The sequence below is a fragment of the Rhincodon typus genome, chromosome 20 (genome assembly GCF_021869965.1).
Source record: "Rhincodon typus isolate 14 chromosome 20, sRhiTyp1.1, whole genome shotgun sequence".
Taxonomy (NCBI): Eukaryota; Metazoa; Chordata; class Chondrichthyes; order Orectolobiformes; family Rhincodontidae; genus Rhincodon; species Rhincodon typus.
Window position 1 is genome coordinate 38,247,162 of NC_063351.1, and position 27,948 is coordinate 38,275,109.

At 37.9% G+C, this 27,948-nt stretch overlaps 1 protein-coding gene and 1 non-coding gene across 2 annotated transcripts; both read right to left on the minus strand.

The window, feature by feature from the left end:
• Window positions 1–366: 366 nt before the first annotated feature.
• Window positions 367–27,948, minus strand: eif3s10 (eukaryotic translation initiation factor 3, subunit 10 (theta)). The gene is made up of 21 exons (XM_048608719.1): window positions 27,762–27,948; window positions 24,893–25,029; window positions 21,866–22,029; window positions 21,137–21,336; window positions 19,801–20,009; window positions 18,309–18,480; window positions 16,347–16,451; window positions 14,344–14,442; window positions 12,287–12,403; window positions 11,137–11,322; window positions 10,105–10,452; window positions 9,364–9,468; window positions 8,089–8,202; window positions 7,782–7,904; window positions 7,442–7,595; window positions 7,166–7,350; window positions 5,868–5,968; window positions 4,350–4,588; window positions 3,813–3,945; window positions 2,697–2,884; window positions 367–1,055 (listed from the first exon to the last, which is right to left on the minus strand). The coding sequence occupies exons 1-21, from the start codon at window positions 27,849–27,851 to the stop codon at window positions 856–858; spliced, it is 3,369 nt and encodes a 1,122-aa protein (XP_048464676.1). The 5' UTR covers window positions 27,852–27,948; the 3' UTR covers window positions 367–855.
• Window positions 17,682–17,816, minus strand: LOC125485627. The gene has a single exon (XR_007264323.1). It is a non-coding gene; the product is annotated as a small nucleolar RNA SNORA19 (small nucleolar RNA).

Here is a 27,948-nt window from a genome sequence, read left to right on the forward strand (position 1 = left end):
ACTCAGTCGGACCAACCAGAGAGACCACCAAACATTTAGGATATATTCACCTGCAATATTTAGGGCATTTTTCAAAATAAAAAAAGACAACTAATCATTGAATTTTTTTTATTTGACTTTTTTAGCTGACTTACCAATCACTACCAAAGACAGATTTGATAAGGAAAACCTTTACTCTTAAGATGGGAAGAAAATTAGGTCCAAATCAAGTTAATAATCAAGTGAGAGGGGATAGCAAACCTGACCAAATACTCCAAACTGCAAAGGTTTAAATAGTGTGACTTTAAAAATACACTCAATAATTCACAATGTATTATTTGTGAAGGTAGCAGACATATTGGCAAGGCATGTACCGATATCAAATAATTGGATAATAAAAGTCTTTAATCATGTCTACATCATACAGCAAGGCTACTTTATCCATATTAGCTGATAAGATTTGAAGAGAGACGTAGGCTGGTGTGTATTTCCTTTTCACATTACAGCTGCACTAGATGCTAACTGTGTTCTGTTTACTATCAAAGTCGCCATAGCTTATTTAAGAAAACTGGGCAATCTTGAAAATTCAAGGTAGGCAGCTGTCATGTTTAGACTATCAAGTGAAATGTTGACAGAGTAAAGGCAAGGCTTTGACATGCAACAGATGTTTCATTTAGCAGGCTTCTATTATTTTAGCTGCATGATCGACTTGTATTAAATTTGCTGTACTAAAATAGGTACATGCGTACAGTTTAACAAATGTCAATTTTACTGGTTACTTTCAAAAAATTTAAAGAGCTTGCCACGAAGTTACTGTTATTCAGATTCAAAAGAATTCAGCTAGTTTGCCTTGGTACATTGGACATGAAGGTAAATTTAGCGGCGAACAGTAGTCCAGCCTTCTTCATCAATGACATTTTTGATACGACGAGGTGCCTCTTTGTCCTTGTCAGTTCTCCAAGTTGATTTTTCTTGGTCACTGTCCTTAAGTGGTGGACCTTTCATGGCAGTATCCTGTGCCTCTTGGTTAGCTTGGCTTTCACCATGGCGATCTTCACCACCACGTCGCCAGGTACCTGTGAACCAAAATTTAATATTACACTGATGATTAGGAGATTTGAAAATTAACTTGCAACAGAATAAGATTGTAACTGAAGCGCAGACTTATTAGCTAGTCAAGAATCTATATTAAAGAAAGTCTAACTTCTGCAACAAAAAAGCCCAGAAAATACTGCAGCTGCACCCTCCCTCAGACACAAAAGGAGCTTACACCTCAAACAATTTCTACAGAATTTAATTTTCCTAATACCAAAATGCCTCAACATCATGATCATACACTTGGACAGTCATGTGAAATCATATTCATGTATTATCCCACTCTAATCCATTTTATTTCCACCCCCCCACGCCACATTTCTTGCTATAATAAATCCAATGGTCAGTGCTCCTTGATGCAGCTATTTTCCATACTGAGTGCTTTAATTAAGTACTTTTTCTTAGGGACTCAATAATCTAACATTTTGTATGGCTTGATTCAGTTTGCATTCCCTGAAATATTTAAACTTAATTTTAACACCTAACCATTACTACTTTCCCCTCAGTATGCTTTGTAGGGTACACAGGACAGACTTGGTATTTTACACTGAATTCTTGAAAATACAAAAGCAAGTTCTCCCCTCCACATATCAGCGACTTGAAAAGTTGTGTGGGAAAGTAGTCTTACACAATTTTCTCTTCGCACTGCTTGAATGTTATTTGCCACATATCTGCCCAAGCCTGAATGTTATCCAGGTCTTGCTGCATATGGGCAGACTTCTTCAGTATTTAGGGAGTTACAAATAGGACTGAACACTATATAACAATGGACATCTGAAAAGGGAACAGCACTGAAAAAGCAGATGATGGTTTGGTAGGGGATATCAAAATCTGACTGAAAAATCAAATTCAAAGTTTAAAAAGACCAATAGTATGACTTACCTTTAAGCTTGAAGTTAGTGTTATTCCACACATTTAAAGTTCACGCACTACTCTATACAATTGGATCATTTTACATCACACCTACTCAATTTGTCTATCGTGTCTGTAATGTCTCTTGAAGAACTCTTCAGGTTCCTTAAAACCTCTAAAGTTGGCAGCTAACAAAGTTAGGCTTTACAGAAACAAAATACTGAAGATGCTGTAAATCTGAGATAAAGACAGAAACTGCTACAAATACTCATGTGAGGCAGCAACTGTGGAGGAAGAAAGTGTTAATTTTTCAGGCTGATGGCCTTTCACCAAATCACTTGAGTTTGATGCAACATATCTGACCGAATGGCATTACATGGGTACCCAAAATTTGGAGAAGTACATATCAGTCTTCAATGTATTTTGCAGCAAACTTGCTGAAAACAGCATAAAACCAAATTCAAAGATGGTCAAACAGATTCTTGCCTATTTTGTTATACAATGGGTTATCTTTGGGGCACACACATACTATTTTTCTAGTTTGGTATTTTAAAATTCCTTTAAACCAAATATGCCTCACACCATGCTTCAAAAACATTAGTTCAGGTGGCAAATTGGATATTCAATTTTTACAGCATTTTCATGGTTATGCCAACAATGGATCTTATGATAAACAGCAGCACTAAGAAAGCCCTCAAAACGAAAACACAGAAATTAATTAATTCTTCTTAAAGAACTCAGTACATTTTAAGCAAAGATTTTGTTTTTACCATCATCTCGATCACTTCGAATAGGTGCAGCACGACGCTCTGGTTCATCTTTACGACTCTTGATGTCTCGACGTTCGCGAAAATCTCTACGATCTCGATCACCATCCCGGTCATCACGTCGTGGAGCTTCTCTCCAGCTAGACTCTTCTGAGCCACCACCACGTCTCCAAGGGCCATCATCTTTGTCTCTGTAAAAAGAGAAAATCCATTATTCAAGTTAATAAAATACAAACAGCTAGCATTCAGATAAAATTGGTTTGCCTTCATCCACAACTTTATGGCTATTTCCATGTAGACTTTTCACTTCAAAGTCAAAATATACAACATGGTGGTCTGAAGAGTCATACTTTTCTGCACCTAGTTAGCATCTTAAATCAGCCTTGATGATTGAACTATTGTCACTTGTTATTAAGATAGCACTGCTCACAACGCAGACTTTCAATTTCACTAACAACTGAGATTCTGACAAGCAAAAAACAAGTAAGTAAAATCTTGCAAATGAACATGAACAGTTCTCTCCTCATAACTCAGCAAGTTTATCAAATAGGTGGAACTGCAGACACTTGACACAGGATTAATCTGGTATCTGTGCTGAGTAAAGTAGCCTCAGCTGGAACAGCAGTAACAACACCATATTTAATCACAGGCCTTGATATTTCCTGTTAAACAGCAGTATGTGAAGATAAGAGTTCCTGGTCCTGATTGCCATTTGTCTAGACAGACATGGTCACAGATGAGGGAAAAACAAAGCCTTTCTGCCCACACAGATAAACAGTCTTTAGAATTTATTGTTAAAGGAATACTTGGGAATGATACCAGAGGGTATTCATTTGTACTTTAGAAAGGAGATAACTTTCAGAAGGAAAAAAGTGGAATATTTCATTTTACCCATCAGTTAAATTCCTGGCCAAAAAACAAAAACATTCTAAATGCTGAGAGGAACAGGGAAGAACAATCAGAATATACACCTTTGCCAAGCAATCAGCATGTGGCATATATCTCATTCTTACTTCAGTAGTTAAAAATGAAAGGAATCCAACAAAACAAGTAATGGAAATTTCATTAACAGAATTATCCAAAAGAAACAAGATTGTTCATAATCCTTGATTTACAAACCTAAATGCAATACGGCGATCACGATCTTGATCTCTATCCAAATCACGATCTCTGTTATCTTCGGAAGATCTAGTGTCTCTGGGTGGGGCCCAGCTTTCTTCACGTGCTTTTTCCCTTTCTCTCCATCCGCCACCTTAGATACAATTACACTTCTGCCATTATTAAGGTGCTCTACTCATAAGGGGCTAAAACCTCCCTTGTCACTGCATTAATCTATAAAGCGCTTCTCATTTAGCAAAACTTCTAACTCATGCTGAAAATTCGTATTGAAACACAATTACATTTGAACATAGTGAAATTGTTTGCACTGACTCCCTTTCCAGAGAATTGTTTCTACATAATGAGCAGGTGCAATGCAATCGCTCAAGAGGCAGGCCCACATTCCCCTACCAAAATCAAATAGGAATTGACAACTCAAAAGAAAAGTTACAAACTAAATGCTTGATAATTTTGGACATTCAAATACAAATTGTACATTTTAAAATATGTACAATAACCCAAATGCCTGTTAAGAGCACATTCAAAAAACTATTGTACCTGGTTTATCAAGTGGTCTCCACGGGCCAGGCCTCGAATCATCCACACGGCGGGGGCCTCGATCATCATCCCGCCAAGACCCCCTGTCATCATCACCTCGCCTGAATAGCGGACCCCGATCATCATCTCCTCTTCTAAACAATGGCTCTCTATCATCATCCCGTCTAATTCGGTCCTCCCCACGGCGGAATGCCGGCCTATCATCATCAAAGCCACGGCTTTCCCCTCGGCGCCACTCGCTAAGAAACATGACCACAAGCCAAAAAGCTATTACAAAAGAAGTTTCATAATAACCTACAAACCACAATTGGCTTTTCTTACAGAGGACGCCGATAACATAAGTAGTGATCAATGAGAAGAGTCTAGGAGAACACAGCAGACTAAGTTTAATTATTAATTAATATAGAAAGGCAAATTGCTGCAATTCAGAAGGATAAAATGAGGTGATTTTACATGGTTGTTTTCCATTACTGAGATCAGTTTTCAATTTCAAATTTCTAGATAAATCCCAGATAAGCTGAACTTAAGATTCCACCAGAAGTTTGAATCCATGCTTCAGATCATACACCAAAATTCCACGCGATCCATGTTGACATGCCAATCAGGGCATTGACTTCCAGTTTTGAAAGTCACTGCTGCACACAGACCTTGAAGGTCTGTGCAGGCAGAAAGAAAATTAGAGGGAATGCTAGCATTATCACTGTCACCATATCCTCAAATTCAGTTATGTGGCAATATTAAGAGCATCTGAAATTGTTTTTAAGAATAAAAAAGGTAGAGAGAGTTAGGAATATGAAAGCTCACGTTGTTAAAAGGTGGCAAAGCACGTTTTCAAATAAAACCAATGCAAGTTACGATGAACTTGTACAAATCACACACTTAGTCTTAAGTGAAGTATTTTCAATTCTAGGCAACATATTAGGTCGGATAAGAAGGCTTTACAGTGTGCAGGATAGAGTTAAGAAGCTGGTTCAATGGATGAGGGACTTGCATTACAAGTGACAAGTTGGAGAAACTGAGGTACTTTTCCTTTATCAAGATTGAAAAAGAGGCTATACGAGAGAGGTTTCACGACAAGATGTCTAATTAGAGTAAAGAGAATTATTCCAGCTGGCAAAGGTCAGGAATAAATGGCACCTTGAAGATAAGACTTGTTAGTCAGCAAGTTGCTATGCCGTAGTGGTATTCAAAGGAGAACTATGCAGGGCTACCAGAAAAGGGCAGGGGAAATCAGGCCAACTAAAATTACGCTGCAGAGTTGGCACAGGCTCAAAAAAAAAAAACAGTAAACTTCACTTTGATTTAGCTTTGTCAACAATTTTATGAACTCAGCAAATTATATTCCAATAATATTGAATCTGCTTCCATGAGATTATACAGAGAAAATTTATTTACAGGGAATAACTGCATACTTTTAAAGAGCCAGCATTGATACATTGGGCTGAAAGGCCTGCCTGTGCTGTGCACTTTACGATCACTGACTTGGTTTTAACCACTATTTAAAATCTAACTACATACGCATCAGTTCCTCCGCGTCTCCATTCAGAATCCCTGTCTATAATACGGGAATCCCTCCAACTATCTCGTTCAGAGTCTCTGTCACTCCAGCGCTGAGATTCCTGCCAAGAGGAGAAATAAGAATCAAGTAAATAACCAATTGCACCCACAAATTCTGGTTTATTATTTCAAAACATCACTGTTTACTTTGTAATTGATCTACTCTTACTGTCCTCTGGGTAATTAGCGATGGGCAACAAACAATGGCCGAGCCAGCGCTGCCCACATCCAAGTTAAATTAAAAAACAGCAATTTACCTCAACTGAACAAATCCCATTGCGTGCAAAAATGATTTCAAAGCAAAATACAAAATACAAATACAAACAGTTGACTTAAATCAGTTTTAATTTTAAAAAATCTTAAAGACTATCCACCTAAAACCCTAGCTCAATGACTAATGCAGTGAAGCTTCCACTAGTTGGGAAAAGAGGAAGAGTTTATCATACTTTCAAATAACGCAGCTTGCAATAGACTGGTAATGAGCACAAACAATTCATCTGACAGCAGCTACAAGGTAAAGCAGATGGCAACATTAAATATGGTTATTAGAATGAATAAAACTACCTTTCTAGTCTTTGATCTTTAAACTGATTAATACTGCATAAACAGCCATTCAATACAATAAACACACCTTACACACACAAAACTTGGATTTTAGTAACATCACTAGAAATAATCTGCATTTCTGACAACTAGCCATAAAAGTAAAGAAAAAACTGGCCAATCAAGCTTACGATAGTTGCTATAGATCATGTGACTGACTCAGTTCTTCAACTCAAATTTCAGTTTTCTACTATCAAAATGGCTTACTATGATCATGCTGCTAGACCTCTTGCCTCCCTTGAAGTAGATTACAGCAAGCAAGTCTCACATCAATAATATTCTTTACTGAAAACTGGAGATGGTGATAAAAGCCCAAGCTACAGCATTTAGTTCTTCCAGAGGTAAACAGTGAAAGTAACCTTTTCAATTCCTGAGTGAGAAGCTTTTACTTCTTACATCAGTACATCTCATCAAAACTATGAATTTCAGACAAAGCTCTGAATCTCTTCCTGCTGAATTGAGCAATTGAATACCTTGCTTTCATGCAGTGATCTATCACGAATGTGAGAAATGCCCATCCTGGACTATCCGATTTCCCTTTTTTGCTGTTATCCCACTGAGAGCAAATCACAATCATCAAGAAATTCTGTTATGCTTCAAATAGCTAAGTAGCATAGAACAAATGCAAAGCTAACAAAAAGAAAAAATTTTAATACCTTCCGGCGAAACTGGTCTTCAGCATATTTCCTTTCTTCTTCTTTACGACGCTCGCGTTCTTCAATTTCCATTTCTCGCTGGCGTCGTTTCCTTTCAGTTTCCTCCAATTTTCTTAGTTTTTCCTGGTATTCACGCTCTTCTGCTTCTCGTTTTTCACGCTCACAGCGCTCCTTTTCTTCACGCTCTAGTAAGAAACTCCAAAAATAAGAATCTTTCTTTGCAGTCATTCACATACTTTTGGTTGTGAAAACTGTACAACTACTAGTTATTCAAACCTTTTTTAAGTTTTTCTTCCTCCAATCTCTGAGCTTCCTCCTCTTTTTGTATGTAGTAGATTCTGCGTCTTTCTTCTTTGCGTTGTTTCTTACGCTCCTCTAAACGCATTTTCCGTTCTGCATTGAGCCTGTCTTGGAAGTTCTTTAGTTTCTCCTTTTCTCGGTACAAAACAGAATGCAACTTAAACACCACCTTTTACCTAGTTCTGCTATATTCAAGTAATAAAACATTCCGCCAAGAAGCAAAAAAATGCTTCAAAATCAGGTGATCATCTTAGATTACATGACCAAGAATACCCTCGTGCTACTGTATTAACAAGTTATTGAATAAATTGCAGACCTCGTAAACAGTACGACGTGAAGCCATAAGCTTTGTTAGGAACAGGTCTTGATCGTCCATCATTCTTGACATTCGATTCTTATGCTCCAGGGCTTTCTCACGCTCAACTTTCATACTGGTAATCTGTAAATAGAAGAACTTTACAAATCAGTTACATGCAAACAGATGTAATTTGCTAAATCAAAGAAAACTTAGACTTAGGTTACATCAAGAAATGTAAAAGAGCGAAGTGTCCAAAAACGATGCATGAAGCAAAAATCAAAAGAACAAACCCAAAAAGCATATGCATACAAATTACATCACTCACCCTTTCCTCCTCTTGAAGTTCCCACAATTCCATATCCTTTATTCGCTGTTCTTCAAATGCTTTTTTGAGTAAAGGTATTTCTTCCAATCGCTTGGCTCTTTCAAAGAAGTCAATCTGCCAACAAAAAAAAATTAAGTCACAAGAGTTATCAATAGCTTTAAAATCTGTCATTCACTTGAGAAATTAGGAAAATTTTAAATCTTGTGTAGCAAGCAGCTTACGTGATAACATTGAGTGCTACAGTCATCAGCTGGTCAAAATTACCTGGAATATTTGTGCTGTAAATATTTGAAGATTGCACTGACTAAAGCTATGGCTCACCAAATCTGCGTGGTCAAAAAACAAACACCTAACTATTTTAATCCCGTTTTCCAGCACTTGGCACGTAGATTTGTGCATTTTGGCATTGCAAGTGTCCATTTAAATAAAAGCATCAAATTCCAGATTCCCACCACCTTCTAGGTGAAAACATTTTTCTCCGCATCACCTCGAAATTTTCTGCCCTTTATCTTAAATCTCTGTTCCCAGTCACTGATCCTTCCATCAAGGGGAACGTTTCTTCATGTCTACCCTCTTCAATTTTATACATCTTAATCATGTTGGTATTGGCTTCATTATTGCACTCCTAATGATCGTCTGTCATGGCAAATCTGAAGAATTTATTTCAGGTGAATGATGATTTAATTGGTCAAATTTATTAAGAATTGCTGGTTTTAAGTCTATTAAAAGAACCATTCAGCAGATTGAAATGATTTTGGTTAAAATATAAACCATTACATATGAATAAACAAAAGGAAATGAAGAACAAACTTCTTAATACAACTTAATGTCAGACCACATTCTCAATGACTACCTCAAAAGTATGAGTAAAATCATTAATCTGTATATTCCATTTATCCACCAGCAGCCCGACAGGCTGGAAAGACACTGGCCATTGCCAACACTGCTTAAAATAGTCACTTTACTGACCCATTCTATGCCCCTCTTTCCAAAATAGGAGGACATTTAGCTTGAACTCTGGGCTTCACTATAATCTGGTAAAGAACATATGGATGATTGAGGACTCATTATCAATTCATTTTGCAATGTAAAATACCATCCTCGATCACTGAAAGAAACCTTTGCTAGTATTATGGTTATGAAGAAGACTCTAACACAGCCAGCTTGCCCTCATGACACCTTAGGTTAGTTATCACATCAGTATCAGCACTCTTACTTCATCTTACCAAACACGTTACCGTTTTCTTTTATCATAAAATAACTTTATTTGCTCACCTTCTTTTCCTGATTTTTCAGACGTTCTTGAAGTTCCTTCTTTTCTTTCTCCAACTGCTCAACCTGCTTAGCCATGATAAAATCTGGATCCAGTTCTTCAAGGTTCTGAAAAATTCAGGGGATCGCAATCAGATATGGCACACAAGCATACTGAACAAAATAGTTATTGACACATCAATATTGCCTATAATACAGGAATCTGAAGAAACAGACAGATGTTGGTGGGAAAAAAAGGGATTAAAACGAACATGTATGCATTGTGCATTTCCAAATTGGACAAAGCCTTTATTCAGCAATTAGCAATTCATGTTCACTTCCTGGATTGAAGAAATGTCTCAGAATAGCAGGGCTATTGAATATGACCTAATAAAAGGATTTAAAATTGTCAAAGTCTTTGAGAGCAGATAAACCTGTTTCAACATGTAGAACAGCAGAACTAGATGTCATCAATACAATATAATAAGCAAGAAATCAATTGTGGAATTCTTAAGAAACTTTATAAGAGAGGTAAGAACATGGAACCCCTCATTGCAGGGGATAATTAAGGGCAAACAGATCATTATGCTGACTGGGTCATTTGGAGGACAGCAGGAGGCTTTAATGGGCATTAAACTGGCACGGAGCGTGAGTTGAAATGTCTTTTTCTCTATGTAAATTCATGTAATATTATGTCCCCAAAAAGAAAGCATTTTGGATTGGAATTAAAAAGATGTTTAAGAAAGCTACTGAATTGTATTTTACCTCAATGTCAATATCTCGAAATGCTTTAGCTCCCAGTTCAGTTTTTTTAATCTGCTCCAGGCGTTCTCGCACATGTTTCCGTTTGATGTTTTCATGCTCCTGCATAAGACGTTCTTTTTCTCTCTCTTGTGCCTCTTGACGTAAACGCTCTTCTTCAGCCTTGCGAACTTTCTGAAGTTCCGCCTCTCGCAACTCCATTTCCTCTTTTTCCCGCTGAACATTCAGGCTTTCCAGGCGTTCCTTTCTCTCCTCAATAGTCTGGCGACGGGCAAGGATCCGCTGATGTTCCTTTCTAGCATTCTTCAAATAAGCACTGACAGCTTGCTGGTGTTGCTCTTCCTTTTCATGCTAAAAAGGAAACATGGGCAGGAAAAAAATTCATGAATGCAAACTTCTAACAAACCCAAAACTCCTAATATTTAAATTCATAATGTCTCACAGCTTACTTGATTGAGACAATCAGCAATGGAGCCAGATGAACCAGGACCTTCCTGGTTTCTTCAGTTCATGTGGAGATACCAGATCCTGGCTTAACTGTCAGAACTTAACTAGACAGATCTAGTTAGAAATCACACAACACCACGTTACAGTCCAACAGCTCTGAAAGCTTGTGATTTCAAATAAACCTGTTGGACACCTGGTGTCATGTGACTTCTGACATTGTCCACCCAGTGCAACACTGGCACCTCCACATCAGACAGATCTAATGATATTGGATATTCTTTAAGACATCAGCGAGCATGTGGCATTTATAACAACTTATTTATTTAAAACTCTGCAAAACAAATAACGAGAAGCCCAACAATGCTGCATCATCTACGTGTAGGATGCACAATCCATTTTTGTTAGCTTGGAAAACTAACTTGTTTCCATCCTGTAATAAAGTGTAGCAACACTATTTCCAAGTCTGTGAAGTTTAACATAGAAAAACAGCGTGCTTGCATACCAAGACGGTGCTACTTGCCCACTTAGGATCACTGGACCTGTTAGGGCATCAGTTTGCAAGATTACTTAGTCAAAAAAAAAACTTACAAGCAAATGTGTTGGCTTGACAACTTGGATAGCCTTCGCTAATGCAGCAGACATAGCAGTCAACTGACTTCTGATCTGCTCTGAAGGCATTGGCTGCAAGTAAGGACCCACTGGCGAATCTTCTCGTGGAGAATAGTTGAGATCTGAGCCAAAACTTAAAGTACGAGAAGAATGATTGATGCGAACCTAAAACAAGAATAGGGAGTTAACAATAAACATTTTAGTCAGAATCATACAGCATGGAAACAGACCCTTTGGTCCAACTCATCAATGCTGACCAGGTTTCCTAAATTGAACTAGTCCAATTTGCCTGCATTTGGCCCACATTCTTCCAAACCTTTCCTTTCATATACCTGTCCAAATATCTCTTAAATGTTGCAATTTCTCCCATTGAAAATGATAATTTTTTGTAGCTTTGATTGAGTTAACTTTAATCATATTTGAACCATTCCGGAACCAAGAAATAACTCACTTTAAAGTTACTTGAATATATCCGAGTGTACTATAAAAATCCAGTTTTGGTTGGAACAGAATTAAATCCACCCTGAAGACTATTAGAAAATTTGTTTAAAGGACAATTTTACTAGAAATTACTGCCTGCACTCAAAATATATTTTAATAATGGTATGGTCCCCAATAATCTATTAACAAATTTGAAAAACAGCACAGAACTTACATGGTCGCTCTCCCAATCTCCAACTGTGCCTCCTAGCGTGAAAGTCAGTGGAACGCATGGATGACTACAGGTTGCAGTACAGCCAGACAAAAATTTTTCTCCAATGTGCTCAACTAACCTCTTGGGAATTAAATATTGCCCACAAGTACCCATTCAAGATTTGTGAATGCAAGTTAGATTTTTGATCTTATATTAGAGGGAGAGAATGAACTACATGGCAACAGATCTCTACAAACTTCTGGTAACGTTTACTACGTTATCAGCAATGTAAATTCACTCAAAAATGTGTCTATCAGAGCTTCTATCAAGTCTCTTGAAGGAGTAATGACGAATGATGAGAAATACCTGCTTCTAATGCAAACCAATATTTAAGACTGATTTATTAAACTTCACTCCAGTAATTAAGCTCAGTATTTGAAATCCAACAGAACTAACACACCACTGCATAGGTCAATATGCAATTGTTGGTATTACCTGCAAATCACAGTGTCTGGCAGCATCAACAATGGCACGTTCCAGCTGAAAGGCATCAACAAATGGAACCAAGGAAGCCAAACGAGTAAACTCTATACTTTGATAAATCTGAGCTACCTGTGGAAACAAAAATGGTACCTTATCAATCAGGCATTGAATCAAAAAGGTTTGCACACCTTCCAGAGTCCCTGCGCAGCTTTATGGCTTTGTACTCGAGGCTGCTGCATTGATTTTTTTGCTTTAAAATCAAAACTAATTCAGGCCTACTAAAATTGGTTTAAATGCATTTTAGCCTATGCCATTACAATTTGCCTTCATCCTCAAAAGATAGAACAAATTTGAATTGTTGTTGAAATAATTTTAGGATGCAAGTTTGATCACTTGCATAATTGGCTAGCACCAGTGTCTCAGAGAAAACATTAAAAGAATGAACCAAAACTTTGTAACAATTCGGCACCAAGTAATTTCAAGTATTCACTCTCCTCCATACCACGGTTACAATTTGCACCATCTACAAGATGCACATTACGCAACTGCAAAGCACTTTCTAAACTCCAATCTCTTGTCTGCAAAGACAACAGCTGGAAATGCATGGGAGTACCACGCCTCCAAGTTCTCATTTAACAAGACTATCCGCATTTGGAAATATACATCTGTTCCTTCATCAGTGGTCCAATTTCTGGAACTCCCTAGACGTCATCATGGGAGCACCTATATCAAGTTTGGGGAGGATACAGCCTGGTGGTATTGTCACTGGATAAGGAATTCACAGGTACAGGCTAACGTTCTGGTGAAAACTGAAAGAACTGCGGATGTTGTAAATCAGGAACAAAAACAGAAAGTTGCTGGAAAAGCTCAGCAGGTCTGGCAGCATCTGTGAAGAAAACAATCGGAGTTAACACTTCCGGTCCGGTGACCCTTCCTCAGAACTGACAGTCGCTAGGAAAATGTCAGTTTGTATGCAGAAGATTTTTTTGGAGGGGTGGGGGTAAAGGAATAAATGTTAGGTGGGAATAGAGCACAAAAAAAAAGAGAGACAACAGTTGGATAGACAAAGGATGGGATAAAAATCTGGCTAGGAGAGTGAATAGCTGTTAATGGTGACTGTTAGGTGGCTAACAATAGGTAGTGTGTACTGGCAGTAGTGGCTATTTGCTCAACCGAGTTGCTAAATTTTAGTTTTACTGTAGCACACCAAAGTATCTGGGCTAGGCGATGGCCTAGTGGTGTTATCATTAGACTATTAATCCAGAGACGCAGGTAATGTTCCGAGGCCCTGGGTTCAAATCCCACTGTGGCAGATGGTGGAATCTGAATTCAACAATAATCTGGAATCAAGAGTCTAATGATGACCATGAAACCATTGCCGATTGTCAGGAAATAAAACCCATCTGGTTCACTAATGTCCTTTAGAGAAGGAAATCTACCATCCTTAACTGGTCTGGCCTACATGTGACTTGACCCACAGTAATGTGGTTGACTCTAAACTGCCCTCTGGGCAATTAGGGATGGACAATAAATGCTGGTCCAGCCAGCCGATGCCCACATCCCATGAATGAATTTAAGAAACCTGCTACATACAGAAACAGGACCTTAAAATTGCTAATAATATTTCACAAGAGATTATAAAATATTTCAACTCTGAAGGCATCATAGTCAGTGCTTGGTACGGTTTGCAAGATGGCCATGAAACACAAAGTACAGGATAAGTATCAAATTTAATTCTGAATTTATAAGTGACAGATTGAAATTTTATCCCCTGGATATGACTCTTGGAAACTGCAATATTCTAAAACTGCAGCACATGTGATTGTTTGATATTCCAGAACAGATGAGAATCAGTGCAACATTAAAATGCACACAGGGTTCTTGATAGAGGCGCTTAAGGCAAACGGGCCAGAAACATTTTGCTGTCCAATATACCAAAAGAATAATATTTTAAAAATGCCAGCAAGACATTGTCACACATTAGATATATCTGAACGTCAAATCTTTGTATTAAGCTTCCCAATGTAAGAGTGAACTTTCTAAACTGTTCTACGAAAATATTTACACACCTGTTGAAGGAGCCGAAGGATGGTATTATTCTGCAAATGAGGTACATAATGCTGAAGGTCAGGTTCTTTTTCTGACTGGTCTCGGACCCAGTTGAGGACCTTGAGTAGAATAAGAAAGACAAAGTTATGGCTTACATCATGTAGACCTGAATATTTATCTGGAGTATATTCATGTTTGACTGGTGATACATGATAGTGATTGAATCAGAAAAACATGATTTAATGCAATTGCCAGAAATAAAGAGCTGACCAATTCTTAACATACTGATCAAGGAAATTTCTGAATGACAATTTTTTTTTTTTTTTTTTTTAGTGCTTTTATGGAATGTGGAAATCACTGGCTAGGCCAGTATTTATTGGCTACCTCCAGTGGAGAGCAACCCATTTAGTATAGATACGCCAACGGTGCAGCTACTAAGCGAATTCCAGGGTTTTGACCTGGTGACCGTGAAAGAACAACTACAGAGTCCCAAGGCAGAATTGTACGCAATTTGGAGGGTAATGGGCAGGTGATGATCCCATGTACCTACTGTCTTTGTCTATCTAGGTGAGAGAGATCATAGGTTTGAAAGAGGCGGTTGTTGGAACCTTGGGAAGCAGCTGCGAATCATGGTAGTGCTGAATTTTTTTTGGGGGGGGAAGCCGGCAAGGGTGGGGAAGACAGACAGACAGCAGTCAAGAAGGCTGCTTTCAAGCCTCAAACATTGTTGGAGCTACACTCATTCAGACACTCTGTCCTAGGCATCTCATAGATGATGGACAGGCTCTCAGGAGTAAGGAAAGTTACCCACAGATTTCCCATCCTCTGACCTACCCTTGTAACCACAAGAATTATGTACCTGGTCCAGTTCAACTTTTAGTTAATGGTTGCCTCCAAAATGCTTAAAGCAGGAGTTACCATTGAATGTCACAGGGAGACAGTCAATTCTCTTGTTGGAGATGGTCTTTCTTGGCACTTTCACAGCACGTTACTTACCAGTTGTCAGTAGAAGCCAAAATGTTAATCTAAGGTCTTGATGCATTTGGAGATGGACGTGGACTACTTCAGTGTTTAAGGAGTGAGAATAGTACAGAACATTGATGCTTGCCCACCCGCACTTCTGGCCTTTTAATGGAAGGACCGATGAAGCAGATGAAGATGGCAATTACGATCACTACAAAAGTCCTACAGCAATTACCTAGGACTGAGATGAAACCCTCTAACAACTGCCATCTTCTTTAGTGCTGGTATCACTCCAGACTTGAGAGTTTCCCACAACTATCCCCCAAGTCCAACTCTCATTGACTTCAGTGTTGTGAAGATTCCTTGATTCCATACTCAAAACTAACGTGACGTTAAGGGTAGTCACTCACATCTGGAGTTCAACTCTTTTGCCTTGTTCAAGGATCCTGACATTTTGCAGGATAGGAAATCACCTTAGTGTAGTGAAGCGTATGGAGGGGACTGGCAGCTATGGTTACATGGTTAGACCATCTGCTAATTAACCTCCAATTTTGCTCTGGCACATTAGAAATATCATTGATCTCACAAGAATACAGAGCATGACAATGAAAAAGGTGCTGAAAGCCATATTACGGCAAATGGCAGTACAAAACTAGGAAGACAGGATTTGGTTTTTCAGCCCTTCAAATATTCAGTTTGACATTTTATGAAAATCAAAGTCCATTTTCCCATATTCAGCTATGTTCTTTGACAGCCTTGCCAAACACATATTGACTGCCATTTTGAAAATTACAATCAACCCAAAGTAAGAATGCTTTCCAATTTTCACACCCAAAATTCAACTTTACACCTCATGCTGATTTCATCCAAGGTAGTTTATGCCCATCCACCCAAAAGCATTCCTTTAACCATGCAACTTTGCTTAGATGAGCTCTAACTTTTCAAACCCTGGGAGAGCTTTTAATTGGATCGTAATATTAATAATTTATCTTGTATATTCAACTGGTCCCTTCCAAACAGTTCAGAATACAGAACATAGAAACTTAATGTTATTTGTTACCTTAGTAACGCGTCCACAAAGTTTCAGCGGGTGAAATTCTACTTCTAACCAATTATACACCCCCTTCACTTCAGCTGCAGCATACTGCATCACATTGAAACGAACCTTTTGGTAAAAAGAAAAGTTGGTTCAGAATGGAGACTGATATTAATCAAAGCATCAATAAACAGTTAAAAAGATTTACTCTCAAAGTCCATTAATAGAAGAATAATTAATGGAATGTTCAACTTTGATAAGAGCCTGAGTAATTTCTTTAATTCATAGAAAAATTTCTCAATTGCACTCTACTGTGCCACACCACACAAAGACAGAAGAAGGATTCCAATATACCAAGAACGTAAAAGATATCTCCTGTGATAACCAAGCCCCAATCTGATTTTGATCCAGTCACAAATTTTGTTAGTCGTCTCAAAACATGTCAATTCCTAAAATAGTTCAATAGATCCCTGCTAAATACAGGACCACCAGTGCCTCAATATTCCTTGCTCACATTTCATCCTAAAATTTAAATTGGATTAAGCAAAAGTGATCATCAGGATTCTGGTCAAATAAAAACAAAGTTATGGGTTTAATTCCATTTAAAAGGGTGGTCAGGAGGAGCAAATGGAACAAATTGAAGGGTCAGAGGGCAAGGGAGAGCAGAAATCACAGGTTATATATCGCAGGGCAAAATGGAAGGTAATAGCTGCAGACATAGGCTCAGAATTGCTGTAAGTGGCAGAATATAGGACTGCTCTGCTGGGGAGAAGTAAGGCAGGGCAATAAAATGGTTAACAGAATCGATAGTTTGAAGTTGTTGAACTCAGTCAAGTCCAGAAGGATACAAATTGTCCAAATGAAAAATTAGCTGCTGTTCGTCACTGGACTGGAGCAGCAGCCCACGACTGAAATGAAAGCAAAATGGTGTATTTAAATGGCAAGCAACCATTCTCAATTCCAAACTAACAGTCATAGTGGTCTCAAGAAGTTAACTATTTCCCTTTCACACTCCACAGATGCTGCTAGACCCTACTGAGTTTTTTTATTCTAGATCTCAAGCATCTGTAGTCAGTTGCTTGCATTTTGGAGGTCAACAGATATTTGATACAAATTGACGGGAGAGATCATCATGCATCTCCACTGCAGTCAATTAAATAGAAAAAGTTTGAGATCTACAAGAACTCTACCGGTGCTAAATGAGAAACAATTAAAATAAAAGTTGTAATTCAATCTTTGAACAAGATTACTGTAAAGTTAATAAATTAACTATTACTTCACAAGTGACTTCATCACTTGAATTTTAATATAGCTTGCTCGCTCCATCTTACTAACAGCTCAAATTCCTTATCTGAATCACTTTGTCTGAAGGGGACTGGCAGCGTGGTACATCTGAATCAACCAAGCTGCTAATTAACCTTCATCTCTTATTCTGGCACATAAGAAATCTCTCAAATCTCACTAAGGCTGAGAATGAGATAGTGAAGCGTGCCTTATTAGAGGCAACTCTGTCCATTAGTATTTTTTTCAGCTCAAGTGAAAATACTTCACAAAAAAAAATGAATTTCTACATTACACAAGTCTTTTGTAAAGTCTTTCCAATTCCCAATCCTTACTTATTAAAAAAGAACTTGCTTTCTATAATAGAATTATACTGTGGTTATGGCAGTGTAATGGTTATTTTTAGTGGATTAGTAATGCATAGACTGCAAGCTTAAATCCTTTCATAGTGGTTATTGGATTTAACTATTGTTTGAAAGACCTGAAGTGCTGACGAAAAGATATTGAATAGTCTCAAAACCAGAACTGTTTCACTGAATTCCTTTCAGGAGGGAAACCTATAATAATTTTTACTTCATCTGGCCTAGGCAATACCAATGCAACAATAAATGTTAGGATAGGACACTGGCAGGGCTAAGAACGACTGAAAAAGGTATTACAAAATTAAAGCTTGATACACAAACTTGGGCACACTAAAAATCATACCATGTCATTAATTAAACTTTGTCGAGTTGGAGGTGCCTGTAATCCCAACAGTGTAGCTAATCGTCGGTGCTTCTCAACAATAATACCATCCATGTCGAGCAATCGGGCAATGTCTGTCCTTTCAGGAGTTATAGGAATTGACAGAGTAGCTAAAAGCACTCTGGTAGACATCCTGTAAAGGTAGAAAATCAAAATGATACGTGAAACCAGAAATTTGTTGCAACAAAAAGATGCAGCCAAGATGAGTGCTGACCAATTAACTGCTAGCAGTTTAATTATCCTGACTACAAATTTGCTGAAACTGAATGTCGTGATTACGAAATGCAACAGCATTAACTTATGCACATTTGCGACACAGTTAACATCCTAAAAACAGGATTGACTTTGAGCGTACTCAATGCACTACTTATGGTTTTTCACAGACAAGCTTTTGGAAAGTAAATAGCAAGTTGATTATACTGTTAAAAAAGGGAGAATCAAATCTCACCTATTAGTGCAAGTCAAATTGGAAACTTTTAAGAGTTGCTATTGTAATCCAATTTAGCCATAAATTGCACATTATATCCATTTGCATCTGTATTGCTTGCTGAAGCCCAAGAATTTCTCAACAGCAGATTTTAGGCAATAAGTAACGTCAAACTTATTGTAGAAAGTTTTAAAATTCACTTTTTTCTCCCCAAACAGGGAAAAAAATGGTCTTGACATTTAAATGCTCCACCCAATCGCTCATTTTCATCCTTCTAGATTATTCTGATGAAGCTCAAAGTAAAAGGAATGGTATCTTATTTTACAAGCACTATTACAGCCTTCCAGAATTGTTCTATTTCAGACTGTAACACATACTCATTTCAACCACAGCTCTTATTCTGTTGTTGATGGTTCTTCTTTCCCTGGATTCATCTTTTGTTCCATTCCTTGTCCTATTACCATCTCCTTTTACCTTTTAATGCCTCCCATCTTAAAGACTTCCATTTTCCACTCACTTAAAACTTGTAATATCTCTAACCATTTTTAGTTTTGACAAACGCAATTGACCTGAAGCATTAATTTAGAGGGGCATGGACATTTAGCCGCTCATCTTTATTTTTGATTTCCAGCTTCTACAATATTTGGCTGTGTTATTAAGGTCAACTTTCTGCAATTATATTGATATAAATTTTGCCTAAAAGCCGAAAACCGGAAGCCTTATCTGTAACAGCAATCCACTCAAAGTAGTTGTGCCCGACCTGGACTCGGGCACCGTATCATTCATCTCTTCAAACCATGAGAAGCAACTACAAACAGATCTTGAGGTTGAGTTCACACCCTTATGGGGAAGCTGGGATCTCCTACCTGTCATTCAATGCATGTGGATAACAGTATACCAACTACAATTCACAACATCATTTTAGTACTGCTTCCACTTTTCAGCATGGTGTCTTCTCCCCAGTATTTCATTATAACCTAGAGCACTTGTATTCATTACTGTTTATGCAATTAAGTATTTCTGCACCTCTGCATCTCCTCTGGTGAAAGATTTTTTCTCATCTCTCTGGACAAATGGTATAGTCGGTGAAGAGTGGATGCATGAAACAGAGCATTTCCCGATTTCCAGAATACTGTGGAAACTTTATTATAGTAGTTAGCCATCAGCTGGGGTTTGGGGGGCTTCTTGGATAAAGAAAATAGCCCATGAATATCTTCTACTGCCTTGAAAGCTTCCTATTTAAAAAAAAACAAACATTTTATAAACAAACATTATAATAGAATCCTCAATCCAGAAATTTATCAGATGCTTTAACTCCCACATAGTTGAAGATTTTTGAGCAAGTTGCTTCAGTTACAAAATAGTTACGTGTTCAATTAGGAAGAGACGATTTCAGCCCACACCTCAACCACCAGGACACAATCTTGTTGCTGGAACTAGAAATTAGATCCAATGTTGGCTCAATTTGTTACTGATACGTTCTGCAAACTAAAGGTCAGCAGTAAATAAAATGTGTAACATGACTGATAAATCAGACTAATATTTGCCAGCAGTTTGTTGCTTGGCATAAGAACATGCTGTGGTCAGTTGGTGCCAACATAAAATAATGAGTACTTCTAGATTATAAGCACGCACACTGGTATGTGCAGATATTGCCACTCCGACTGACTAACTTATTAGTAGTTTTATATGAAACAAGGTTCTGGAATTCTGAAAATCCAGAATAAAGCAAACTGCTAACCTTTTTACACAGCTATCCAATCATTTCACCAAAATATTAAGTAAAAGAACCAAGCTCTGTCCATCGTTCTGTGCATGCACCTTCCCTCCTCCCCATGACAGAAACAGAAGTGATATGGGGAGTCCAGATAAAAACCCAACGATCCCAGGAAGTGGCTCTGTCATTCAACCTGATTACTTAAAACACTAGAATACAATTCTCTCCTAAGTGCTTTGAGTTTAGTCCTACATGACTAATGGTAAGGATCTAATGCAAACAAGACAATATAGAGTGAACTCTGATCCAAGTCATGCAGATACAAGTTAAAACAAAAAGAAGTTTTAAAGAGATATGTCCCTTGCTACATGCTACTCAATTACCTAGAAAGTAATCTGTGGGCTTTTATGTTCATATTGTAATGCTTCATCAATGCAAATGACAGTTAAATAGGGCGTGAGCCTACCTATACACGTGACCAAAAGTTCTGACTCCCTTTATTACAGGACACTACACAGTAACAGAAATCTGAATCCTTAAATGGTATTGATTATACTCTGAGCAACCCCAAAGTTTACAACTATGCTTTATGAAGCCAACTCGTTATGGATGATTTGATGGTATTTAATGAAGTTCAAATACTACCTGCCAAAGTTCCATACTAATTGCACTATCAAGTTGTACAAGGCGAGTCTCCAAGTGCATGGACTGGCTATCAGGATTATTAAGGTTGATTGCTGTGCTTTGGTTGTGGTGACGCTGGATCTGTCCCAAGTGTGTACGCAGGTTGTCACATAATTTGCGGAATTCTGCTTTTCGGGTGTACTGCAAGCAGAACTTAAAAGCTGAAAAGAAAATGTGATAACGTAGAAGCAATTCCAAAAACAAATTTCCAGCACTAAATGCAACAGGTTACAAATTTCAGCAATGGGCTGAAAATAGTAAACATTAGCATTCTGAATTGCCCACAGATGAGTATGGGAACAGATGCTCTTGTACATTCATCCAATTGTGGAACATTTCAGAGATTCAAGATTAAAACATATTTGCAAACACCTTGGCATATAAAATGGTTTTGTAATAAATGGGATTAGGCAGAGCAGATAAAACGTTAGTCTAAATTCTTCAGCTGTTTAATGAGATGATATTAGCATAACATCAAATATGAAGAGACAACAATCAGGAGAAACTTGTACAATATGTTAAGTCTGTGGAAAACAACAGAAATTTGTAATTAGAGATGACATCATTAAATACGTATTTGAACAATTAAGGGAAGGGACAGAAAGTCAAGAGAAGAAAAAAGTGGGAGGGAGCAGCTGCAGATGGTCACGGGTATAGTTTAGACAGAAAATCAAGGCAAAGAAACTTTACCTTGTTGAGCAATGTCATGATAAAGGCGCTCCACTTTAGAGTTGTTACGTAATAAATCCAAACATTGTCTGTAAGACTCCCAAAGAAATTTAACCCATGGAGTTAGCAGCAGACGATCTGTACGATCTTGGGTGTCCTCACCACTAACAGCACTAAGCAGCACACTGCAAATATTCAAAAAAAAAAAGGCTTAAATACATCTTGCCACCCCAGGAGATTTACCCAATTTTCTGTGAAATTTCAATAACATTTGTACAGAAAGATGGTGGCAGTGCCTTAGCTTAAAGACTGCAATCAAAAAATGCACAATAATACTCAAAAACCAAGTTAACTTGCATTGTGGAAGCAACTAAAATGTACACCAATAACGATTCAGGTCACGAGCCAAAAACATTCCTTCCAACCAGATTTAAAGACTTTAAAGAATCAGCGCAGCAAAACACTGCAGAGAACACAACATGCTAGGGTCATTAATATCACACCTGAGACTCAAAGCTGTACATATACCTCAAACATTTTGTGAAATACTAAAAGGTTTCCTTCCCTACCAACAATGTATTTTACCATAAGTATTTCCTACTGAAACTAATTACATCAAGATATCCAGTGTAATCATTTGTCAGATTCTCAGCAAATGTCAGCAAAATTAGATGCCTGAACTTCAGGAGCAACTTGGTTCTTACGCTTCAGTTCACTTAGGCTTCTTCTTTATTCAGACATTACCTGCATTCTCAGTATCAACAAATTACATGTTGATCAGTAATCCACCTCCTCGCTGATTTAGAATAAATCCTTGTTATTGCTGGTAGCAAAAGAAAAAAAGGTTCATGTCCTTGAAGTTCACTTTTATAGAATTCGCCAGTGTTTGCGAAAAATTCTCAACTATATCAGATAGATCCATCATCACAGGATGCAATTAATTTAAAAGGTGGAAGTTTCAACAACTCCATTTTTAAATGCCAAATCTGCAGACCAGCCAGTTACCTACAAATGATTTTTCTTCTTTTTTAAAATCATTTTTACCTCTTGTACAAGGCAAATAACACCAAGAAAACATTTTCAAATCCCCAATTGTGAGCAGCACCTTTCTTCCCCTCACACACTGATTAAATCAGCTTGAAAGAAAACACAGGTAGCTCCATCACCACTAAAGATGAATCCAGGACAGAACAAAGCACCATATAACTTCTCACACTGTCATCTTATGATGATCTGTAATGCACTGCCTAGAGTGATGGTGTAGGTAAACAAGTATGATGTTCAAAAGGAATTTGCAGAAGTAGTTGCAGGGAAAACATCAGGGTTAGGAGTGCAGGTGCACAGCTCCTTTAAGGTGGAGTTACAGGTAGACAGGGTAGTGAAGAACACACTTTGTACGCTAGCCTTCATTGGTCAGAACACGAGTATAGGAGTTAAGATGTCACATTGTGGTTGTACAGGACATTGGTGAGGCCACTTTTAGAATACTGCATACAATTCTGGTCACTCCTCTATAGGGAGGGTGCTGTTAAACTTGGGAGAGTACAGAAAAGATTTATAAAGAATGTTACCAGGAATGGAGAGCTTGAGTTATAGTGATAGGTTAAGGATTTTTACCTAGCAGAGACTGAAGGGTGACCTGGTAGAGGCATATAAACTCATGAGAGGCACTGATAGGATGAATAGCCAAGGTCTTTTTCCTAAGGCACAGAAGGTCAAACCTGGAGGGCATATGTTTAGTGAGGAAAAAGATTTTAAAAGGCCCTGAGGGGCAACTTTTTCATGCATGTATGGGACAAGCTGCCAGAGAAAGTGGAGGAGGCAGGTAAGATTACAACATTTAAAAAGGCATCTGAACGGGTATATGAATAGGAAGTGTTAAAAGGGATACGGGCCAAATGCTGATAAATTGGACTAAGTCAGATTGGGATGTGTGGTTGGCGCGGACGACTTGGTCTGAAGGATCGGCTTCTGTGCTGTATGACTATAAGCAAGACTATCCAAATTCCTCTTGCAGAGATCCGGCAAGAATGTGCTAACCAGTTCACTACGCATATTTCTAACTGAATAGAAGAAATGTGGCTTTAGTCTTTCACAGGGTGTGAGTGTCACTGACTAGGCCAGCATTTATTGCCCATCCCTGCCCCAGAGGGCATTTGAGAGTCAACCACATTGCTTAGAGTCTGGAGTCACATATAGGTCAGACCAGTTAAGGATGGCAGTTTCCTTCCCTAAAGGACAATAGTGATTCAGATGGGTTTTTCCAACAATCTTCAAATGTCATCATAAGACTCTTAGTCACAGATTTTTTTTTTTAAAAAAACACTGAAGTCAAATTCTACCATTTGCCATTCAAACCTGGGCCCTCAGAACATTACTCGGATCTCTGGATTAACAGTCTAGCAGTAATGCCACTAGACCATTGCCTCCTCAAAATCAGTCTAATTCTGTCAACAGAAATTCATGACAGCAATTAACTAGTCAGTTTCCATCAGGTCTGACATAGCCAGCACACAAGATCATTTCATATCTTTAACAAAATTATGGTAAAATAACCATGCACTAAAACAACATAGCTGTGTGAACAGATCTACAGGTTTTTAAACAGGTTACTGTTGGCTTGTTGTATCATTCAATGGACATTGCAGTATTCTGTTGGTAGTGAAGTTTGATTTGCTACTTCAGGTAAATCAGTTTCAGACTATTCACTTTTACCAGTCAAGGAACTTCAGTGCAGGATGTAGATGTTAGATATTATTGCACGTCTGTTTGTGCACCTCCAAACAAGAGCAACTGACCAGCAGGTTAAAACTTTTCATATCCTGCAATTTGAAAGAGACGAGAAGGATAAAACTGCCAGCAGGGAATGAAAGGCAATACCACTTTCTGGCCTTAAAAGTAAAGCACTGCCATCGTGGAATAATCAATCATCTATCACAAATTTAGCTTCAGAAATCGGCGCACAGGAAAAAAAAAGTCATAGAAATCAATTCTTTTGGGCTCCAGATGCACAAGACACTGAAACCAAAACACTTGCTGACAGCTTACCTCTCTGGAGTTTGAATATTGTCCAAGTCTTCAATATCAAGTACCATCTGCTGAGACTCTCCTTTAGCAGCTTCAGTCTTTTCCTCAGCTAACTTAAGATAAGCTCTAACCACATCCTCCAAGGACTTGATATTTACCTGTAAGAAGCAAATAAAAGAAAGAAAATGTAAGGTATCCCAGCAGAAGCAAAGCCAAACTCTCATTTAACATAAAGCTGGCCCATTTGTAAGCAACCAGTGTCACACTTAAGGATTTCAGTATCCAGGAAACTGTTGAGAAACAGGAGTTATTTCAAAATATTGCTTTAACTCATCAAGCATTCACATGTTTAAAAATGGCAAAAGCAATTGCCATAATGCCATGAACTGTGGATATTGAACTGCTTTCTGGTTTATTGCTGTAGTAACGATCATATCTATTTTGCTGGTGATACCGCTAGTTGGTGGTTGGCAGGGAGTGTAGAGGTCCAACCCTTTCTGACAGCAAACAGCAAAAGATAAAACAAAAACCTAAACCGATATGGAGGTCAGGCTAAAGCAACAAAGACAGTATTGGTCAAAAAGGGAAGGGTCCATGGCAAAATGCTGATGAAATGAAGTACGAGAGAACAGTCAAATTTTCTTCAAATCAAGTAATACAATCTAGCACGTAGCATATCATATAGCTTTTATACAAAACAAGTCAAACTGCACTGTCTGAAATCAAGTAGTCCTATCATAACTAATTCAGTATGCTTGGGAGATAGAAGTACATATACATGCAAATGGTTATAGTTCAGCACCATAAATGAATATTACCCAAAAAATTGTTGTTGAGTGGATAATGGGCAGTTGGAGCCAAACACTACTTAGAGGAACCACTGAGTCAAGATTGGAAGCAGCAACTATTTTTGCACTTCAAAAAGGTAGAAAAGTAGACCAAAAAGCAGTCTGACATTTCATCTGAAAATAATCATTCTCTTTATTTTGATTAAGACTGAAACACTAAAGTGGCAAAGCTCAGTGACTTCCAATCAAATATTTGCTGTCAGATCCTGGAGCTGTGAACCTCAGAAAGCCAATGATACGTGAGCGGATTATGAATTCTTTGTTTTTAAAAAGTAGCTTTTTATTTTGGGGCAGATCAGGGAAAATAAGAAGAGGAGAAACTGGAGTAAAAGCTTTATTTCCACTTCCTACTCAACTAGATTGGTCGAGTCAGACATCATGCAACCCTGATGCCTTGTATAACCCAGATTTCCCTATGACAACTTTATATAGTTTCATTTACTTTAAGTTAGGGTTTATGAGTTAGTAATGGGGATTTCTGCACTGAAGTTAAGTATTTCTGTAGTAATTGTGATTCCTTTTAAAACAGTTTGAGCCCAAGCATTAGAATTAATGGGTTTTTGTATATATCAGGTCAAAAAGTACTATTAAACAAAACTCTTGTTTGCAAGGTCAGGACAGTTCCACCCCCCCCCCACCCCCGACCCAGCTGAAGGTAAACACCCATAGCTTAAACTTTTTTTCTGCTGGCAACATCTTTGGATGAAGATGGCTGTATAGGCCAGTTGGAAGTATGTAGCAAAACTAGACTGCCTTAGAATAATGGCTGTGTGTTATTCTCAGGCCAGACTTGGTGGGATAAAACCCTGAAGAAGTTACTTAAAGCTGAGTAGGTTTAAAGTTCAGGTGTACAGTAGCTTCAGAAAAGTTATCTGCAGCCCCAGTCTAAAAATTAAAAAGTTAGAAGTACTGAGGTTTCAGAGACAGGACACTGATGTGAGTACTGTACAAGTGGTATTTCTGTGTAATATACAAAGTTGCTGTTCCTCTTTGTTTAGTAATTAATGGGACTTTACCTTGTATAAGTTATAGTTTATAATAGATGGTTTGATTTATTTTATCTTATCATCTTGCGTTATTAAATTTGTCTTAGTCTTTAAGCAAAATCTACAGTTTTGCACACGTGTGTTTCAATAAGAGACCACTGTCAGAACTGAACAAAAAAATGAAAATTTAATACATCAAGCCATATATTAATCTGGAAACGGGTTTATCTACAAAAAAAAAATCAGCTGGGATCATAACATCTGTTTTAGCCCATTATTTGAACTAGCAGAAAAGCAACCCTCTGCTGAATTTGCATTTGCCTCATCCCACTGCCGCTGAAACTTGCACCATGACTCAAGCCTGATTTGCCCAAAACTGTACTGTTGGATCTTCTGCATTTCAATTAGTACAATCAAACTTATCCAAAAAGCACTTCACAAACCTAACCTTTTCACATTTTGCTTCTATTCTTAAACTATCCCACTGGCTCCCCACCTTTTTTTTTTGAAAATGTTCCTTCATTGCCTTGCCCACCCTACCTCAACCTTGCTATAGTCCTCCAACCCAGTTCACGCGCTCTCCTTTTGCCTCGAGTTCTGTCCATTGCTGCCAAAAACACCTAGTCACCCTTGCTGCATCTCTTCATGGAATCTATTTCAATTTACTTCTCTCAATTCCTATTTAGTGCCCATTTTCCCTGTGGGATATGAGTAGATTGAACAGATATTAGCCAAGAGTTATATTCCTATTCACATGCAGACAGCCTTCCTACCAGTGTATCTTTAAAAAAGTGCACAAGGACATGAGAAATAGAAAAATGCACATTAAAAATAAGAACAATGGTAAAATCATTAAGATTTTTAATTGTTACTCATAGAATTTATGCAATTGCCTAAAAATGCTGTTTGCAAATTTCCAATCTGCCAACTTCAGAAACATAATAAAAAAACTTAGTAGAAACGAGATTAATAATTTTCATGCCAGGGCCTTTACAAAAAAGAAAAAAAAAATTGTTTTTCAATTTGTGTCTGCAGCATTCCTGAAGTTCAACATACCTGCTGACAGATGTTCTTGTACTGATACAACCCTTCCTTTGCTAAGTGGCTCTTGCGAAGATCCACACACAGCTCCAGGTATTTGAGCATAATTGGCTCGTGTATTTTCTGCCATGTTCGATGTTTTTTGCTTTTAATAACATCATACAACACATCAAGAGCAGGTTGTTTTTTGCCAACCTCCAAG

What these genes read in the sequence shown, in the direction of transcription:
- eif3s10 (XM_048608719.1), bottom strand. Translation starts at nt 27,851, where the DNA reads ATGCTCAAATACCTGGAGCTGTGTGTGGATCTTCGCAAGAGCCACTTA. An exon ending in TCAAGCCAACACATTTGCTT is followed by an intron (nt 10,453 to 11,136) that starts GTAAGTTTTTTT and finishes TTTCCTTTTTAG; the next exon opens with CATGAAAAGGAAGAGCAACA. An exon ending in AGACGCGGAGGAACTGATGC is followed by an intron (nt 4,589 to 5,867) that starts GTATGTAGTTAG and finishes CATGTTTCTTAG; the next exon opens with CGAGTGGCGCCGAGGGGAAA.